A 20628-nucleotide genomic window follows, 5' to 3' on the forward strand; every position below is an offset into this window, starting at 1 on the left:
ACTCATTAGCTCTTTCTGACTACGACAGGCTGAAAAAAAAATATCTGGAAACAAGTATTCCTTATAAGAAAGAGACTTTGAAGTCTTTGCCTTTAGTAAATGGTCTTCATTTAATAGCCAGGAGAGTTTGAAAATGGATCTTCTCATGTTTGCAGTTGGTGGAATATTATTTCACTAGTACATTTTAGCAATATTTAGGTCCCAGCCAGCAAAGCTGAGGAGAAGGGGCAGTCCAAGAGCCAAGCCGGGGCAGAGGGTGCTGTGTCCTTGTGCTGGAGCTGTGGTGAGCACCACAAGCAGAGTTTCACCCCTCCTTGTGCTACCCAGGCAGAGGCTCGGCTGAGGCACTGACACCGTCCTTGTTTCTAGTCCCATCCCCAGAACCGGGTGCTGCTGGTCTGCATTTGACTAAACACAAATGACAAAAGCAGAAGCAAGTTTCCCACTTTTTATTGTTTCTTAGCCATTGAAAATAGAATCATAGAATCATAGAATCGTCTAGGTTGGAAGAGACCCTTGGGATCATCGAGTCCAACCATCTACCCTACTCTACAAAGTCCTCCCCTACACCATGTCCCTTAGCACTGCATCTAAACAGCCCTTAAACACAGCCAGGGATGGCGACTCCACCACCTCCCAGTGCAGTCCAAGAGCCAAGTGGGGGCAGAGGGTGCTGTGTCCTCGTGCTGGAGCTGTGGTGAGCACCACAAGCAGAGTTTCACCCCTCCTTGTGCTACCCAGGCAGAGGCTCGGCTGAGGCACTGACACCGTCCTTGTTTCTAGTCCCATCCCCAGAACCAGCTGCTGCTGCTGATCTGCATTTGACTAAACACAAATGACAAAAGCAGAAGCAAGTTTCCCACTTTTTATTGTTTCTTAGCCATTGAAAATGTTGAGTCTCAACCAGACAAAGGGGGAAAAATTTATTCTTTACCCCTAATTCTGATTTTTGACCAAAACAACTAATCTGTTTTATGGGGAAGCGTAAGGTGAAGCAGTTTCCAAGAGACAAAAGGGAGAAAATTTATTCTTTACACCTAATTCTGATTTTTGACCAAAACAACTAATCTGTTTTATGGGGAAGCGTAAGGTGAAGCAGTTTCCAAGGTAGGTTAGACTATTTATTACAGACATGGTTTAAGTGTTGCTTACAGCTTCCTCCTTGAATTAGAGAAAGATCACAGTCCTGTTTGTCACAATTTAATAAAACATAATCTTGGAAGATTTACTTTTCTAGGGAATAACAACACATAAGTAAGTATCTCAAGGGTGGGTTGAAGGAGGAGGGAGCCAGACTCTTTTCAGCGGTTGCCAGTGAGAGAACGAGGGGCAACGGGCACAAGTTCCACTCAAATATGAGGAAAAACTTCTTCATAGTGAGGGTGACAGAGCCCTGGAACAGGCTGCCCAGGGAGGTTGTGGAGTCCCCTTCTTTGGAGATTTTCAAGTCCTGCCTGGATACAGTCCTGAGTAACGTGCTCTAGCTCTAGGCAATCCTGCTTCAGCAGGGGAGTTGGACTAGATGATCTCTATGGTCCCTTCCAACTCTAAAATTCAGTGAAATTCAGTGAAATAAGAAATCCTACCTTACCTGCATGGCCCTACTCCTGCAGCCATGCCTGTAGGCAAATATTCCTTATGCCTCATTTTCTCCAGTTAACATAAATCTCAGTTTTCACTGTCTTTTTCAGTGCCCTGGAGCACCAGGGTCGCTCCAACCATATCGCAGCTCGAGGCAAACCACCTTTCAACCCCATCTGAAGCTCTGCTTCTTCAGTGGGTGCTTTTTCTGTCTGGAGGAAATAATGGATGATACAAAAGCCTCCAAGATGACTCCCAGGGGTTGGAATGTCTCTGAGAGAATTGTTAAGTTGCACTAGAATAACGCAAAGGATAATTCTCTAATAAGAAAGCAAACTAACCAGAAGCAAAAGCATTTCGTTGAAACATACAAATATTAGGACAAAAAAAAGGGCTGGTGTGTTTCAGAGCTAAATATGTCGCACCTCTCTGTTTTCCATGAAATACTAGTCAATGCTAAATGCTTCCTCCTCATATTTTCCCAGAAGGATGACATTTCCTATTAATAGTACAAGAGAAACGCAATGCTGCAAGTGTATTCTCAAATTCTCCTAACATTAACCTGCACTTCCCACTTAGATGTTTTAACAGGTTATGTTAATAAATGTCTGAGTGCATCTATGTTACAATAATAATAAAGAAGCTATTGTAAAGGTGTTTTGCGGTTGCTGGAATCCAAACCACTAAAACTAATCAGTCAATCAGCATTAGAATCATTAGATATAATGCCATCTCCAAGCTGGGATCATACCTTTTATTTACAAAGCACGTGATGAGAATTTATCCCAGGAATGCAGCAGTTGCCATTCTGTGTGGTTGAAGTCACCCAAGTTTTCCATTGCGAGACAGCTACCACGATTGACAATTAATGTAGGTTGCTCCTTATGTAGGAATTCTGTCCATTGCTTCCGCTGATGTATAACAAATTGTTTCTTATATAAAAGAAATAGTACTTCCCTTCCTGATTCTTACTTCAGTTATTGGTGTGGCTTCCATCTCTCATGTAAAAGTATGTGCCTTTTTGGAACGGAAATTGTAAGAAACGAAAATAGAAGGAAATCATTAATTAGAAAGCCGCTGTAAAGTCTTTGGATAGCAAGCAGCCAGCTGCCATGAAATTATATATATTGAAGAATTATGTATATTAAAGAAACACCACCTGTTTACCAGGTGGTAAACATAGTCATAGAGTTGACCAAATGTGTATATACATATATATACAACATATATATGGGTTTCAACAGATATATATATGTTGTATATACACATATATACAACATATATGTGTAAGGAAAGCTCAGTCATAGGTAACATTTGGAAGGAAACAATTTTCTTCCCGTTTCCACTCCTGCATGGGCTCGCCTCCTGCGTTCAGAAGGCGTGGTTAGAATCATGGCTCTTCTCTTAATTGACAGCTGTTAATTTGTGTGGGGACTCTCAGATCTGCCAGTTTAGCAGTTAAGGCACTGCTGTGCCTTCAACTTGCAGGGAGGAGTAAGCTGTAGATAAGGAAGGACTTTAGATAACAGAGTAGACATCAGGTCTAGCCTGATTTCCCACTGTAAGTTTATTTGCTGTCAGACTCTAAGTAGCTTTCAAAGACCTTTTCAGGACTATCACGCTTTCTGGCTTCTTTCAAACTCTTTTCCTATTCTGGAGGAGTATCTGTCTTATTCCTTATTTCCTGTTACTTCTTGGCATATCATCCCAGGCAGACAGGCAACACTTAGCCCTACTTAGCCCACTCTATTGCAGAAAAGAAAGTATCTTTGTGTGTGTAAATGTAGAAGAGGAATGTATATCCTTGCATCTGCATGAAACATTTCTTTTAACCATGGGAGACCAATAAAAGTGAGAAAGAAAGCATTAACTAATGCTTTGAAGAGGATGATTTTAGCATACTTCTTAAAATTTAGCATATGTGGCTCAGAGAAACGTCAAGAAATTTAAATCTTTTGGGGAAACTACTTTCTGATACACATAGGCTAGTAGCTACAACCATATTATTCGTATTTATCCTTCCTTTCATATTTATGTGCTTTGCTTTAATTATACATGTGCTCTCCTTCAACATTAGACTAAAATCCCTTGTGTCATTCTTTATAGGACAGTTGAATTTTATGCACATTTCATAAGGTCAAAAACTCGAGAAGCACATTTAAGCATATTATGATTGAGCTGAAAATTGTATTAGGTGTTTCCTGCTCAAATGAAGAACAAAGGCATTTAGAACCAAATTCATAACATCTATTTTAGATATATTCACCTGGTGATAAAGTGCCCTGACAGCTTAGCCTTAGCGAGGCACTTGCAACTTGGCTGACTATGCAGTCAAAAAGAAGTGTGAATTAAAAAAACACAACAAATTGCAATATAGGGAGGTTCCTAGAACTAACCCACAGGCAACACTGCCAGCATCAAAAGAGCTACTGAGTTCTTAGCGTCTTAGAAGATGAAATTATTTCACAAGACTTGCGTGGTTCTTAATTACCGGGTAAGATGGGTTCGATAATAGAAGATATTTGCATTTCATTCCTGGATGCTGTGTCAGTTTGTGTGTCAACATCTCTGTTTTTTGTACTGGGCTTGTCCTTGCTGCTACGTTATAAATGCTCCATATGGAAGGAGCTGAATTTCGTAAAAAATAAATCATTTAATAGCGTGTGTGAGTTAATTATTGAATAATTTCTTCTTATGGAACTGATGATCTGCCTGCAGTTCATAAATTGTATTTGTAAGGCCATAAGCATGTAATTAAAAATGCTAATGGTCTGAAACTGTATTGTAGAAATGTAATGATCTAAAACTATAATTTTCAATAATGACTTTTTAAGATTTGTGGGCCTCTTCACTAAGGAATTGAGAACTGGAAGGAAGAAAGAAAGCAATGATTTCTGTCCTTACATCATCTTTTTGTCTCTCATGAGTGAAAAATAGAAACAATCCATTTACATGTATGTTATGTCACTTGCACTGCTTTTTGTGCTTCTCAGATTCCAGATGTGGATATTGGAGCAGCCAACATGTTTTTCCTGCATGTCTGAGCTACTACTGCTGGTTGGGTAGGACAATTTTATGAAGAAGTGCCTTTAATCATCTGCTTGGTGGGCTGAGAGGCCATGCTTCAAGTGAAGAACTGCAGCTATGGAGTAGTAAAAAAGATAGCATTTGAGATTTCTGAATCTTCCCTCCATTAGACAGGAGGGCAGCCCTGCTATCTCGGGGAATCCAGTTGACCCCAAGTAGACATCTACATTGTGCACGCCCAGAGGCACAAGAGAGAGTGACAGAGCCACCATGAGAATGCCACCTCCACCAACACAACCACGGAGTTGATGAAAGCCCTGAGCAGAGCCCCGTGGCTGTTTAAATCACTGCTGCCTCCGGCAGTGCTGCCAGCTGAGATTAGTTAATGAAGTGCCTGGCCGTCTGATCGTTTATTCGGCTGCAGCAACAGCTCTGCGCAATGTTAAATGGCAATTAGATCTGTATTCATTATTTTTTTTTAAATTAAAACGGTCATTCCTTATTAGCAGTCTGTGGCATCCTAAAGTATCTGAAGTATTGAGCAGAGGCACTGTATTGACTGAAGGAAGAAACTAGAAAAATCCATAATAGTAATTAAGGTGGAATTTTGATCTGTTAATAACCGAGCTCTTTGGATTGATTTGGGCCTTTCTACCTTGTGAAATTTTATGAAGTATTGAAATTCATGAGACAATATAGAAAGCAATAACATTTTTCTAGTTAGTCTGAAAAATTGTATAAAGCACAAAGCTTCCTTTTCCACTACTTGTAACAGTGAAAAATAGGGACAGTACCTTTATACATATTTTATGCCACTTTCACTATTTTTTAATGCTTCCCAGGGTACAAATAAGGATACTGAAACAGCAGGATTAAACCTTTTGGTCAAAGACAAAGAACCTGATGGAAACGAATTGTCCTTATCTGGTATCCCAAAACCTTTGGCTGGGTTTACTACAAGCACCGTTGTCTTGATGGTGTTTGCTCTTCTCTTTGACTGTAGTATTCATTTACTTTTTCAGATAGGTGTCACTCTTCAAAACTGGGATCCAAACAAACTCATGAGATAATTTAAAACGTGTTTTCCAGGCTGACGTTTATGGAGAGTGGTTAGGTCTTTGGAAAGCCTTGAGTTTTTTGGGGGAATGTTTTATAATTTAATGGGATAACGCCAATTTAGGTGGTCAAACAGAACAAGCTATCAGAATTTCTGGGAAAGTCCAGTTGTTTCAGTGATATGCTGTAAGTAACACCTCAGTGTCTCTAAGCTGCTGTTACGTGCTTAAGTATACAAATGAAAAATTTGAGCATATATGAGAAGCTGCAATGGTGACTTATAGGGAATATAAAATTAATTTGATTGGGTGGAAGCATTTACCTCTCAAGCAAAAGATGAACTAAAAAATGTAGGAGAATATATGTAATGTATCTCCGTCCCTGTGCAATGGCTGTCTTCACTAGAGCTGTCTATTTCAGATGGTTACATAGAATCATAGAATGGTTTGGGTTGGAAGGGACCTTAAAGATCATGGAGTTCCAACCCCCTGCCGTGGGCTGGGACACCTCCCACCAGACCAGGTTGCTCCAAGCCCCATCCAGCCTGGCCTTGAACCCCTCCAGGGATGGGGCAGCCACAGCTTCTCTGGGCAACCTGTGCCAGTGTCTCACCACCCTCACAGGAAAGAATTTCTTCCTAATATCTCATCTAAATCTCCCCTCTTTCAGTTTAATACAATATTCTCTGCTTTCTGTCTCTTCTTCATCAGCTTTACAGAGAAGCAAGATTGCTCCCAAAGGAGAAAAAATGAAGATAAACTGCCTTCCAGTCCCATTTGCAGCTTGAGAAATAACGGAATTTCCCCTGCAAACATTGTTTTTGTGTGGAGGAATTATGAATAAGATGAAAGCCTCAAAGAAGGAAAGCGTATGTTTCTTGGGAGTTGTAAGTAACTCTGAGATACCCAAGTGGCACACTATGTTTCAAAACATAAAAGATAAATTTATATTGAAAGATAATTTTATACTAAAAAAAAAACAGGAACAGCATCCAATTGCTCCTTCTGAACTTTAATAGGAAGGTCTTGGCTTACAGTTCTAGAATTGTGTTACAGGATCCATCACACTTTTCTGTACAAATGAAAAATGAGATAATTTTTCTAGTATTTTTCTCATCGAAAAGAACGAGTTACTGATTTCTAGGGCTGATAAGAAGATCTAACAGCTCATTGTGAGACTTAGAAAGTATAAGCTTTATAAATTCCTTCTTGAGACAAGCAGATTAGCCAGAAGAAATGGAGCCAAAGAGTGCCCTTGGCTGAGACTGCAGCAATATAGAATACGGCTCTGCAGGATGTCTATGCAGAGTAGGTGAAATATGGCTTAGAAAATAAAGCATTGTTTCCTTTATATTATTCTTAGTCTTCTCATGTCCTGTGTGTAAACTTACAACCGCAAATGTTTGTGGTAAGATTGGCATATTTTAGTTAAAGATGCCAAAAAATAAGGGTACTGAAAGGAGAGCCCTTACAATATGCTCTTTGGCTGCAAATACTCATCCTGACACACCAGATTTTTAACGATGGCTAGTCCATTAAATCTTAGTGTCACTAACAGGTAACTACTTCAAATGGGAGCCTCATTTCACAAAGCATTTAAAAAAGTGTGTGTGTCACCTCTAAAACCCTGTTCATGAGCTCTGCAGCACGCGCAATGAAGTTATATACTAAGCATATTCAGGCCTCCAGTACACTCCAAATGCAATGTCAGAATTCAGAGTATGAAATGAAGTCAGCCATCCCTGCTTGGTGTTACTGACTCTTATTGAGAGCTCGGATAAAAGTAGCATGCCGTCTCAAAATGAGAGAGTGGATTGTGGCTAAAGATCAGCAATTAAAAGACAGTTATGAAGAATTAAATTGTGTGCTGATGAATGTCAAATACCATAGAAGAAGCAAATTTTCTGTCAAAGAATAAACATGATTCAGAATAAACTTTTACTGAAATTTTTCAGTTAGATGGCACTCGAGGTCTTCAAAATATTTCAATTTCAATCCTTTTTCTTCTGACCGAAGGCTTTATCCAAACTGTCTGTGATCTTAAACCAAGATTCGAGGAGCAGTACCATTTTTCTGGGAAGGAGACTGATAAGACAAACACTGAGTTAGCCTTATGATTTTTTTTTTAGAAAAATGCACTCTATAAATAAATGATAAGTTTGTTACATGTGCTCAATACTTCTCACGTCTGGCAATAACACATTTGGCCCTCCCATGTTATAAATGGGGGAAATGAGTGACAGACTGAGCCCCTTTGTGAAATCCCTGCCAGTGGTGGAGACACTGGAGACAGACAGTTCCAGCCCAGGCACTGCCCCCCGTCTACCATCCCAGGAAAAATTTTGAAATTTCTATACCCAATTATAGCTTAAGACGTGTATTAGAGACAGAAGTGGCCAGAGGAATGCTATTCCCCCAGATTATTGAAAATTAAACCCACTCTTGCGTCATAATTGGGTACACGTAACTGGATTGACTGCAGGAATACTAACTAAAGGACTGCTTTTACTAAAATTTCCTGCTGATTTTGCAGGCATATGGCAAAGGAAAGAAGGCATTGTTAGAAGACGAGTCACATTCTTACATTTTGAAAGCAAGAAGATGTAAAATTGGAGGCATGATCAGATAGAACTTTTCCTTTTGAATTGCATCCATGATCTTGCTGGCTACGTACTCTGCATCATAAACAGGAAGAAACAGGGGGGCTCTGGTAAAACAAGAAACAGAGCATTATGAAATTGTAAAACTTTTGAGATGTATTCTAATACAGAAATCATTTAATTAAATAGTTTAAGAATTTTTCCCCACCCCCTCAAGTAATCTTGAAGAGGAGTATCCAATCCTCTTTGTTTCTTCTATCACCAAAATAAATTGAAAACACTTTGGTGCTATTGTGCATTTTAATGACTAACGAGTAACTTTCTGTGAAAGCCCTGCCCAGACCCTAATGAAGTTAATGCTCACAGTGACTGCGGCATTGAAGACTCCCCACCTAACCCAGAATATCTGCTGTCCAATGCACGAGAGCTCTGCCCTCCACACACCTCCTCCTTTTCTGCTGTAGATGTTGAGGTGACAGCTAAACAGACCAGGACCAGGCTTGTTTCCAGCCAGGAGAAAAGCTGTGCTTTGCACTGAAAACCAAGATCACTGGTGTTGCACTACTGCAATGGCTAATTCAGTGTCTGTGGCCTCTCCCATCACTACAACCCAGCAGACACTACCACCTCAGCTATTCTCACCCAGAGAAGTCCAGTACCTGCTAATACAGATAGTGGGGTGTAATTAATAATGAGACGCCACGGGTATCCTGACAACCATAACTGTAATCACAGTGCCAAAATCACCTGGGGGCAGAGGACCTCAACAGTGCCCATTCCACTGACAAATAATGTTGCCTTAAATACTGCCGCGCATCCCTAACCGTTCCTTGACTGCGAGGTTATTACCCAGTCCCTGTTGCACGTCAGTTATTAATTGTACCCAACAAGACTTGGATTTCTTAGAATCATAGAATCGTCTAGGTTGGAAGGGACCTTAAAGATCATCTAGTCCAACCATCAGCCTCGCTATGCCAAAAAAATAAATAAGAAATAAGCAATAAAAAATCACTAAACCATATTCCCGATGACCATGTCAACCCATCTTTTGAACACTTCCCGGGATGAACCACTTCCCTGGGCAGCCTATAATTTTTATGTCAAGAGACACAGCTGCATTTGCCAACAGGGCAAAAATACGGAATTGAAAAGCAAATCAACCTTACAATAGCTAGAGAATATGGAATATCGAGTGAGTACTGATTATTTTTTTACATATTAAATAGTACACGATCTAAGTTTTACTTACTGGCTTTGCAAACCTTTAATTAAATCAGTATTAACAAAATAAGGGCAAATGACTGTGGTTTTAATGCCATGTTTTCCTGCATGATACAGTTCCGAATGTAAGGCTTCCATCATTCCAATGATTGCATGCTTACTTGCAGCATAATCTGAAAAGTGAAGAAAGAAAAACTATCCAAAATATGTCAAAAGAACCACAGGAAGAGTTATATACAGATTTTAATGCTTTGTAATACTATTTAGGCCCTGATATTACTTAGTTATAGAATTAGCAGTCTTGTAATTAGTATTTTAAGGATGCTGTGCATATTGGTGATATTAACTCTGAAGGTTAATGGCTCTTCCCATGATTGATACAGTTGTCTAAGGATAAGCTTAATCCTTTCCAGAGGACCTTTTTTTTTCAGTGTACTATAGACACATATAGGAAGATGAGTTTATTCAACATTTTATGTACATTTCCAGATACTCATAGACAAGCCAGGCATTCTTTCCGTTCAGAATGTCCTCACCCTTTAATATCACAGATTACATTTCAGGAAGTGCTATTTGTAGTGGCAAAATCTAAGTACCCTACTTATAAATGCTGCTTTAACCTATTAATTCTTCTTGTGATTTGCCCTGTAGCTACAATACCATTTTGTTTGCCCAGGAAGACTCAACTTTGTCTGATTTTTATTGTTGGGTGAATGTATGGAACTCCACCCTTGGAGGTAATCAAAATTTGCCCTCACGAGGTCCTATGAAACCTGATGAAAGTTGGGCCTGCTTTTATTTGGGAGTATGGATCAAATGACCTTCAGAGATTCCTTCCAACCCAAATTATGCTACAATTCTGCAACTGTAAGGAACTTATTTTAATATAGGATTTTACATGTGGATGATGGAACCATATAACCTAAAAATGCATAGGTGCTAGGGTGTAAAAAGTTATAATGCATGGATAGGCAGGTCCACTCTCAGAAGCCTTACAGGTAAATGGTGAAAGCCAGACATGACCTATTACCAATACTGAACCTGAAGCAACGAAAACAGGTGGCAAATAAACACTACAGTAACACCATCAGTTGGCAGAAGAAACAAGAGGTACTTATTACACTGAAGTTCACATTCTCATAGGGCACCTAACATGTCAGAGAGGCTTGAGGAGAGACTGGGCAACAGACCCAGGCTGATGAAATAGTCAGGACTGTAGCAGACAGGTCTCCTGAGGGAAACAGCTGAGAGTACAGAGCTGTTAAATAGCTTAAAATGCAGATAATTCAAATTAATTTTAATGAAAATTCTGCCCAAATTCCTTCTGGACCCACAAACCATTTTCCAACTAAACGTGTAGTTCCAGGTGTAACCCACGTATGTCTCAGGACTCTGAACATTCATCTGCACAAAACCTGGCACAAGAAAGTGTTAGATAACCTGTGTGCAGGGCTCCATCCCACTGCACACGTATGAGCTGTAGTGTCCTTCTTCTGTGGAGATAAGACAGGCTGCAGCCAGACAGTAAAATCTGCAGTGAGCTCCTTGTGCCACTTGGGCAACATGCCACGAACATCCTCTTCAACACACCCCTACCCTTCGTATCTGCTGGCTCTTCCTGAGTGTTCAATATGCCAGTATAAACTGCTTAAGCCAAGCATGTATGAGATCCAGAAAAAGTTATTAGTGTGTAGATCTAATTTGTGATGGGACTTGATGACACTCACCTGACATTCTGTAGACTCCCAGCAGTCCTGCTGAACTGGCTGTGCTAACCAGGTGTCCACGGTTCCAGGTCATCATGGCTGGAAGAAAGGCCTTGCAAGTCTAAAAGACATATTAAAAAAAACTCTTTATAACTAGACATGCCAAAAATGTTGCAATCCAAATTAGGCTTTACAACCTGATTTGCCTTCTGGGGCTTCAATGCACAAGAAGCCCAACGGTAAAGATCTCTGTAAGAATTTATAAAGGACTGACAGCATTTACTTGAATGATTGCCCTCTATCTGAAGATCTGGCAGTGTTAAAATCGTGTAATTAAAAGCGGCAAAATTTGTATTTTCCCTGTCTTCTGGCGTTTCCTCCCGGTTTGAGCCTATTGCCAAAGATTTGGTACACAAGAGGGAGCTAGAAGGCAACACATGGAGGGGAGCTCAGCTGTCCATGGGCCCTGTGTGTTACAAACCAAGCTGCCTAACAGCTCCGGCACCCAAGACCATCACTAACTATAGAAGGAGGATGCTAGTGTTTTAGGAAGGGAAAGTTAGGAAAACAGACAAGAGGATTAAAAAAAATTTTTTCAATAGCTGAGCCATGCTGCAATGTCTGCTCGACTCCAGGTGTGTGTCATCACCCTGGTGATTTTCACACTGAAATACTTGCCTGTACCTTTCGGTCACCCAGGAGAGAAAAAAATACATTACCCAGACTTGAGAGAGGAAGTTGACTCTTAATGTTTTTTCGAAATCTTCATCTGGAATGTCACAGAACTTTTTCCCAAACAGTATGCCAGCGTTATTGATGAGAATAGTAACATCCCCAACTTCGCTTCTAACCTGCATAAAGAAAGGATAAACAGAAAGCTTTAGAAGGTATCCCTGCCTCTTGTGCTTCATTTGTGAAAACGTTTAGTGATATTTGCAATTATATATATCTCTACTGGAAACATAATTATGTGAGAGCTCTTGTACTATGTAGGATCAAAGGTTCATCTAGACCCATAGCCCTTGTCTCATGGTGGAAAGCAGTAGAAGAAGGACCAGGATTCTAAGATGTCCTCAGCGTACTCCTCAACTTTTCACCCTTTGCAGCTTAGATTCTTCCCAAGAGAGATAAGGTATCTGTATCTTTGTATTTAATATATCCCCATGGATTAGTCCCCTCTTACCCCCCAAGAAGTTGTCTAATTGCTTCCTGAACTCCAGCATACTTTTGGTTTTCACAGGAACTCAAGGTAATGAGTTACAAAGCTTTAGTGTGCACTGTGCAGTGCTTTAATTGTAACCTGGACATTTCTTGTCCCTTCTTTCTGGTATTGTGAGAATCTGTATTCCTCAGCCAAGCCTGTTCAACCCCTTTTACAGATTATTTCTATTGAACTGGAAAGAATTCAGTGCAGATCCCTGGGGGATACCAGTCCCTTGAGTACAGAAGCATGTACCATGAAATAGATAACATCACTCGGAGAGAAGGCCAAAATCATCATTTGGGTTTGTTATAAAAAGATTCTGTCCCATGATTTGGATTTATGTCAAAGCAGATAGCCAAGATTTACTTATGGTATTAAGAATCAGGCTCACTGCAGAGATTTCTGTGCTAGAGGCAAGTGGTTATTTGGTGTCTCAAAAATTATGGAATGACTGCAAAAGCATAAAAATCCCCCGATATACTGCTGTCTGGCAATCTGGAAATAGATGCTTGGATCTGATGCCCCGACATTTGACCTTCCTTTGCCTCTCTCAGGGCACCTAAGTGTTCAGTGAAGACTTGTTTGATACTCCTCCAGCTGTGTCAAACTTTCTCCTTGCCATAGACAAGCAGGGCTGGGATATGGTCACCTTTCCACCTGCACAAATGAATGCAAATCTAGATGCTGCTGACTATAGCAGGAATACCCAACTCCTCCTTTGTGGGGTATATCTGTCCTTTCTCTCCATTCATAACTTTTAAGTACTGTGTCAGTCCAGATGATGACCCTCTTCTTTCTTTATGTGACAACATAGCTTCCCCAGTGGCAGCATTTTATTTAATCTGGCTTCAACCCGTTTACTCACTACCTTAAAAAATGTGGGAAACTTGACTTCCATGTAGAAAAAGTCAAACCAATTATTCTTCATTATGTGTTTCTTTAGGTTTCTATTAGGGGTGATCTTTAAGGTCCCTTTCAACCCGACCCATTCTATGATTCTATGATTCCATGATTGTATTGATTTTTCTCTTTATTATTGCTTCTACCAATGTCCTATAAGACAGGTTTGTAGTTTCTTTGTCTTCTCAAGTGCTCTTGAGCACTGGCAGATTTCCTACTCTTTGTTCTTTGGTCACCTGTAACAGCAAAACACCCTCCACGCATTTCTAGCTCATCAGATCCATATCTGATGTCCTTCAGAACTCCCAGGTGGACACTGCCTGATCCTGAAAATAACTTGCTGTTCACTTCACCAGTTTATACTAAAACCTCTTCTTTAGGGACTCTGATGATCTGATTTCCTTCCTAGAAAGACAGCTTCTGATATGGGAAAATACCTAGGTTTTTCTGCAGTGAATATACCAAATAAAAGCAATTAATTTAACCTTTCTGCTACTGATTTATCTTCAGCGTCCAAGCTCAAGGCTTTTCATACCTCCAATCAAAAAGTTGCAGGTATTTCCAAGAGTAGAGGAGGCCCCTAGCTGAAAAAGTCTTGATCTAAAAAAAATCCTCATGCAAAAACCTCCAAAGATGTTGGTATTGTTAACAATAATTTAACACCTTAACAGCAATTCCTGAATTTTAAACAGCTCTTTGTTCTTCTGCTTGTAGGTCAGTCTGTGCACTTCAGAATACTCTTTGCTGATACGGGCACAGCAAATTCTGCAGGCGGGAGCCCTGCGGCTGATTCGGTTAATGTGTTTGGAGACTGAGAATTACTTGAGTGCACAAAACAAACATTTTGAGACTCTGCTAAGCCAAGAGCAAACAAATCCTTTCAAAGTGTTCAGCATCGACAGGAAAATCCAACAGAGACATTTACTTACATAAGCTTAAACTAATCATTTTGGTGCGTGTCTTTGCAAGAAGCAGATATCGTTTATGGGAATAGGGATTTAATGCCAATTTAAAATGTTATTTTTTAAAGAGATTTGATCTCGGTAAATTCTAAAGCGGGTTTTTTTCTTTGCAAAAAGGCGATTCTAAAAGAATTGCTGTTTAATGTATAGTATCATTCCAAATAAAGGTCCAGTGTCACATTTAAAACACTGACCACAGGTTGTTCAGACTGATTTTTTCATCTTGCTGGGAAGGGATAACGGATATTAAGATTGTTGAAATTACTGGCATTCTTCCTGCAAAATTGCAGGAGTCGTAATCAATGTCTCACGGAGTGAGGATCAAATCATCTGCGGTGTCTGAGTAATTTGGGAAGGATTGTCCTCCTTCACCACGGTGTGCTGGGTCAGTACGGAAGACTCAACAACTTGCTCCTCTCTGCAGACACACTATTATAGTATGGTAATACAATTAACACTATGATACTACTTGTTAACATCTACAGCCAATGGCCCCAAATGGTGTTTTTTTTCTGTGCCTTGTTAGTTGGCTGTTACCCCAAAAGTAGGGGTAAAACAATACCTTGCTGACTGCAAGCGTGGCAACTGCAGTTCCTGATACTTACTTCTTTTCGTCAGGAACATTTCTTGAGGAAAAACATTTATTTCAAGCTTTGGTAGCTGTGTTCAGAAAGAATTAATCTGTTTTGGTTAAAATGAAAAGCAACAGCCACAAAGCAAAGCGCCCCTCTGACAACTCATAGAAAATTAATGTTAAATTTCAAGGCTATTGCAAAACAATGTATCAACGTTCACACGTCATGAAATATTTTAGATAATTTCTCTGATGTATGCCTTCAGACACAGAATGTCAAAGACGTGACTTAAGAGTCATGTATATAACTACATATACTAAGAATTTAACAAAAGAAGAATTTATCCTTGTATGAAATTGCAGGGTGGGTAACTGGATTACAAGTGAGTTTATGCTGGGCAATATTTTCAGGCAGTACATAGTTAAAGGACAAGATAAAATTAATAAACTTAATTTAATGTCCGATTTCTGGACTTTGATAATAGAAAAAAAAAATAGTTTACAAAGCGTAGGTCAGCACAGCAGAACAGTTTCATTTAAAATGGAGTTTTCTCTACCTTACTTTCCAGATGGATTGACCAAAAACTAAACTGAAACTGAATCAATTTGACTGGAGAGCAGCCATGTTCTGGTGGTGCTTTGGAAATCATTACACCCCATATCACCCTTACAGAACTATGTTTTTCTAAACAAAAGGACAAAGAAGAGGACCCCTCCTTACAATTTCCACTGTTGTTTGATTTTTTTAAAATTTATTTTATTTCATGGTATCTTAAAGAAATTTTAAAGCCTAAACAAGCTAATACATGGAGCTAACCTCTGCTGTATGTCTTGCTGTATGTCTTACTCTACTCTTAAAAGAATTTACCATCTCACAACAAAGGCTGGAGATTGATAAATCTCCACAGAACAGATTAAACCCAGTTACTTTATTGTGAATGTAGTTTAAGTTCCATCTAGAAGTTACATATGAAAAAGAGAAAGTCATTGCCCTATATGATTTACTTCCATTTAGTGAATAGTACAGTTTCTAAAAAATAAAATTTCAATAGCATATACTATTAAAAAGAAGCAAAAAAAAGAGAAGCAAGAAGCCAAATCAGAAGCCAGGTGCTGTATCTTACCTTGTCTGCCTGTTCATAGACCTCCTCCCTGTTGCTGCAGTCGCAGTGGTAGGCAAACACTCGTGTAGCTCCATTTTGTTGGGCTAATCTGCTTGTTTCTTTGTTGCCTTCCTCATCAATGTCCCAAAGAACCAATGTTGCTCCCAAAGGAGCAAAATTTAAGGCAATCTGCCTTCCAATCCCGTTTGCGGAGCCAGTAATAAGCACTATTTCCCCAGCAAAATTTTTTTTGCGTGGATGAAATATTAGTAAGAATAAATTCTCAAAAACTAAAAAAATTAGTAATTTCAGGAACCGTAGTATCTTCAGGATGCTTCTGAAGTTGAACATGATTTTTCAGGCACAAACACCACTGTCCTGTAATAATAATAAAGAAATACAGGATGTTGCAAAAAACTCGATGAGATATTACTGAGTAAAACACTGAGATACTGACTTTAAAAAAAAAAAAAAAAAGAGATAGGCTTTGAAACAGCTATTTCTTTCACATTGTTCTTTTGTGCAAGTACAAAATACGTAACTGAAGACTTGTTCTGTGAAAGCTGCTGGAATCTTACTAGTACGATTGAAGCAAATACATTCTGCTAGATCCTACAGGTTTTGTTCCCGAGCCCTCAGCTTCCTAGGTTTTTAAAAAGGTTTAGTTTATTATTTTTATAACGTGTATGCTGTGGCGATGGAGTACTTTGTTTTCACAGCGAGGTGATGTTAGCTGAACGAAACCGGTACTGAGAACACCGGTGTGATACCAAGGTGTCCTCCTTAGGAGAAAACATGGTCTGCTGTTGCAGAAAGTGGGCGATCAATCCACCCTAATGGATATATATTTTCCAACGCTGTGTGTCACAGAATCACAGAATCACCTAGGTTGGAAGGGACCTTTAGGATCATCTAGTCCAACCATAAAAAACAAACAAACAAAACAAAACAAAAAACCACAACAATAACAAACCAACACTAAACCATATTCCCAAGCACCATGTCTACTCGTCTTTTGAATACCTCCAGGGATGGTGCCTCAACCACTTCCCCGGGCAGCCTATTCCAATACCTGATAACCCTTTCTCTGAAGAATTTTTTCCTAATATCCAACCTGAACCTCCCCTGGTGCAACTTGAGGACATTTCCTCTTGTCCTACCACCTGTGACTTGGGAGAAGAGACCCCCACCTTGTTACACCGTCCTTTCAGGGAGCTGTAGAGAGCGAGAAGGTCTCCCCTCATCCCTTCAGCCTCCTCTTCTCCAGACTGAACACCCCCAGCTCCCTCAGCCTCTCCTCATCAGACTTACTCTCCAGCTCCCTCACCAGCTTCGTTGCCCTTCTCTGGACCCACTCCAACACCTCAACGTCTTTTTTTGTGGTGAGGGGCCCAAAACTGGACACAGCACTCGAGGTGAGGCCTCACCAGTGCCGAGTACAGGGGGACGGTCACCTCTTGGGTCCTACTCACCACACCGTTCCTGACCTGGCCAGGATACCGTTGGCCTTCTTGGCCACCTGGGCACACTGCTGGCTCATGTTCAGCCGGCTGTCCACCAACACCCCAAAATCACACACCATATTTTCATTTGTGAGCAAGTTACCAACCCCACAGCCATAAGCACTGCCCTGTGAGTTACGAACCTTGCTTTGGATCCTGCTTTTTGACCATCCCGTTTCCATGACAGCGTTTTGGGAGGGGAACGGCAAGGTCCGGGAGAAGGTGCTCCCACCCCTGACCCAACACCCCCTTGCTCGCTGCCCCCCCAGAGGGGGGGTGTCTCCCGTGTCCCCGCTGCTGTGGTCCCCTCCCCACCTCTCTCCAGAGCTCCCCGGGATGCCCCCGGCCCTGTCCCGCCTGGCCCCCGCAGCCCTGACAGTCCTGGCTGCCCCGTACCTGCCCGCCGCCCTGGGGAGGGTTGTCCCGTCCTGGCCCCCGGGAGGGTTTGTCTCTGGCTCTGAGGAGGAGGGTGTCAGCCCCCGGTGGCTTCCCAAAGCCGTCTGTCGGGCAACACCCGCTGCTCCCAGGGTGAGGGAACCGTGCTGCTGCGTCACCCGCCTGCCCCAACCGGGAGGGTGGTGGCGTGGCAGGTTGGCATCTCCCTCGGGACTTGAGGAACGATCTGGCCAGGGAGGTGGAAAGCGAGCGCTCTTTGCTTCCTCTACTGCTACTTTATTGCAGTTAGGAAGTCGAACGCTTCTTACTTTATATAATAAATCACTGTTCTCCAGCTTGCCCGCTTGCTGGAACGGGAGTAGAAAGGGAGATGTCGATCATAAATCAGGGGGTTGTTCAGCCTGGAGAAGGCTCCAGGGAGACCTTACAGCAGCCTCCCAATATCTGAAGGGAGCCTTCAGGAGAGCTGGCGAGGGACTCTTTGTCAGGAAGTGTAGTGACAGGACAAGGAGTAACAGTTTTAAACTGGAAGAGGGGAGATTTAGATTAGATATCAGAAAGAAATTCTTTCCTGTGAGGGTGGTGAGACACTGGAACAGGTTGCCCAGAGAAGCTGTGGCTGCCCCATCCCTGGAGGGGTTCAAGGCCAGGCTGGATGGGGCTTTGAGCCACCTGGTCTGGTGGGAGGTGTCCCTGCCCATGGCAGGGGGGCTGGAACTTCATGATCTTTGAAGTCCCTTCCAACTCTAACCATTCTGTGATTCTATGATAAATGCCGCCCTATAAAACAGTAAAACCACCCCATTATCATCGTTTACATCTTTTAAAAGGACAGGTGTGCATCCTCAGTTTTCCACACAGACATTATCCTGCTGTAAAATAGCAGTCCCACACCACCAAAGTGTCAGTATTTTTTTTCCCAAGACCGAATGGAAAGCCATGTTCCTACCCAGCTCTGTAAGACTCTGCTTTTCCTATTATGTTCTCAGCTTGTCTCGATCACCGTGACATCTTCCACGCGCCGTTTATGCAAAAAGGCAAATGAAGAGAGCACTACTTATTTGCTGTACTTTGCATGCTGAGTAAGTGATACTAAAAGGTCTGGTCTTGTTTATCAGCAACTTGTAGAAGGAAAGTTATTTGAATAAAGTCATGGTACACTCTGGTCCACACATCCATGTTGTAAACACAATTCAGATAACAGTTTATGGAGAACCATGGGGCATTAATTTCCAGCTGAAATAAAGTGGTAGTTCACATAAGTTGATGTCATTTACCCAAGAAATATGGTGGAAAATTCTACGCTGTCAATGCTAGTAATTGTATGGAAGCGATGTTACTTCCCTGCACAGTTAACTGTTGAGTATCCTATTTAGATGCCTGGGAAAGGTGAAACTGAAATGCACCCAATGAGGCTGAAGACAGATCTCAAAGCCTCAATGAACTGTGGTTCCAAACAAGGTGCCAACCGATGCACAATAGGTGGGGAAGGTAAGTCCAAGTGCCTTACGCTGTAATCAGTAAATTGGCGGCAAAAGCAGCAGGTTATGCGAAGGGGAAGATGAAATGATTCAGAAAGGAATTCCTGGTTATGAAACAAATCAGAGGAGATGCTTGTTTATTAGGGCAACACTTCAAGGTGAACCACGTCTGTAAGGAGTGGTGTTGCAACCAGAACTTTGCAAGCCGTAAGGTAACAGGAGGAGCCTGTTCCCAAAACAGGCTTATGCAAGTGTGTAAACACATAACTTCCCTGCTTTTACACTGCACTGTCCTCAGAAGCAGCTAGCTGTCATTCCACAAGCAGTCAAGCTGACAATGATGATTAATAATTTAGATAGCTAAATTAGAGGCTTCAGTGCGGTAGTGGAGGGTTACGTCTCATCACTAGCTTCAGACAGAAAATGGACGTGGTTAAGTGACAAGGGTCTTGGGGGACACAAAGTATTTAGGACAGGTCACATTCTGCTCACCACCAGCTAGATTTGATGGCTCCTTGAAAGACTTGTTTAGCATTTGGAAATCATGTCTATGTGGGGCTTTTTTGCCCCAATTTTGTCCCGGTGTTTCAAAATGTTGAATTTTGTTGTCAAAGAGAAACTCACTCTTCTGGCTGCTGTATGCACAGTAACTAGTCTCTAGCACCAGCCTTACCTTTCTCTGCACTGAACTTCAAATGGTTTGAAGTTATGAAACTTATCACTTATGAGAGCTTCATTTCATAGGTGATAGTAAAAATACAGGAATTAAATTGTCTACAACGTTTGCCTGCACTGGAAAAAAAACAATAAAATAATGCTACAGCCAGAGAAGCCCTGCAAACAATTCTATTTTTATTGTTGACCTTCTAGTAACAAACCTGCAGATGGCTGACATTAGTTTTAATCATAACACAGCTATTAAAAATATGAAACAGGGCAAATGCACAAATGCATCAATTTAAAAGTTAAAGCTACGCCACTAACAAGATCAAGAACAGAAATAACCACACAACTGAGAATAGCTAAAAATGACAGTACACCAGCATCATTATGCACCTCTGTATGCTTTGTATATACTGTCTAGATATATGCTGTATGCAATATGCTGTACAAAAAAGATGTGGAGGGTCCACCAAGATGGTCATAGGACAGGGGAGCCTGCCCTAAGAGGAAAGGCTGCAAGTAGTGGGTTTGTTCAGCCTCGAGAAAAGAAGGCCTAGGGGAGACCTTATCACCATGTTCCAGTATTTAAAGGGCATCTACAAAAGAAGATAGAGACTCCCTTTTTGCAAGGAGTCACACGGAAAAGATGAGGG

At 41.1% G+C, this 20628-nt stretch overlaps 1 protein-coding gene across 1 annotated transcript; it reads right to left on the bottom strand.

The window, feature by feature from the left end:
• Window positions 1-7479: 7479 nt before the first annotated feature.
• LOC106894139 (epidermal retinol dehydrogenase 2-like) lies at window positions 7480-16284 on the bottom strand. Its single transcript, XM_014952652.1, has 6 exons — window positions 15955-16284; window positions 11910-12041; window positions 11212-11311; window positions 9513-9657; window positions 8248-8370; window positions 7480-7748 (listed from the first exon to the last, which is right to left on the bottom strand). The coding sequence occupies exons 1-6, from the start codon at window positions 16282-16284 to the stop codon at window positions 7655-7657; spliced, it is 924 nt and encodes a 307-aa protein (XP_014808138.1). The 3' UTR covers window positions 7480-7654.
• Window positions 16285-20628: the final 4344 nt, after the last annotated feature.

This window comes from Calidris pugnax, unplaced genomic scaffold (genome assembly GCF_001431845.1).
Source record: "Calidris pugnax isolate Ruff unplaced genomic scaffold, ASM143184v1 scaffold182, whole genome shotgun sequence".
NCBI classification, from domain to species: domain Eukaryota; kingdom Metazoa; phylum Chordata; class Aves; order Charadriiformes; family Scolopacidae; genus Calidris; species Calidris pugnax.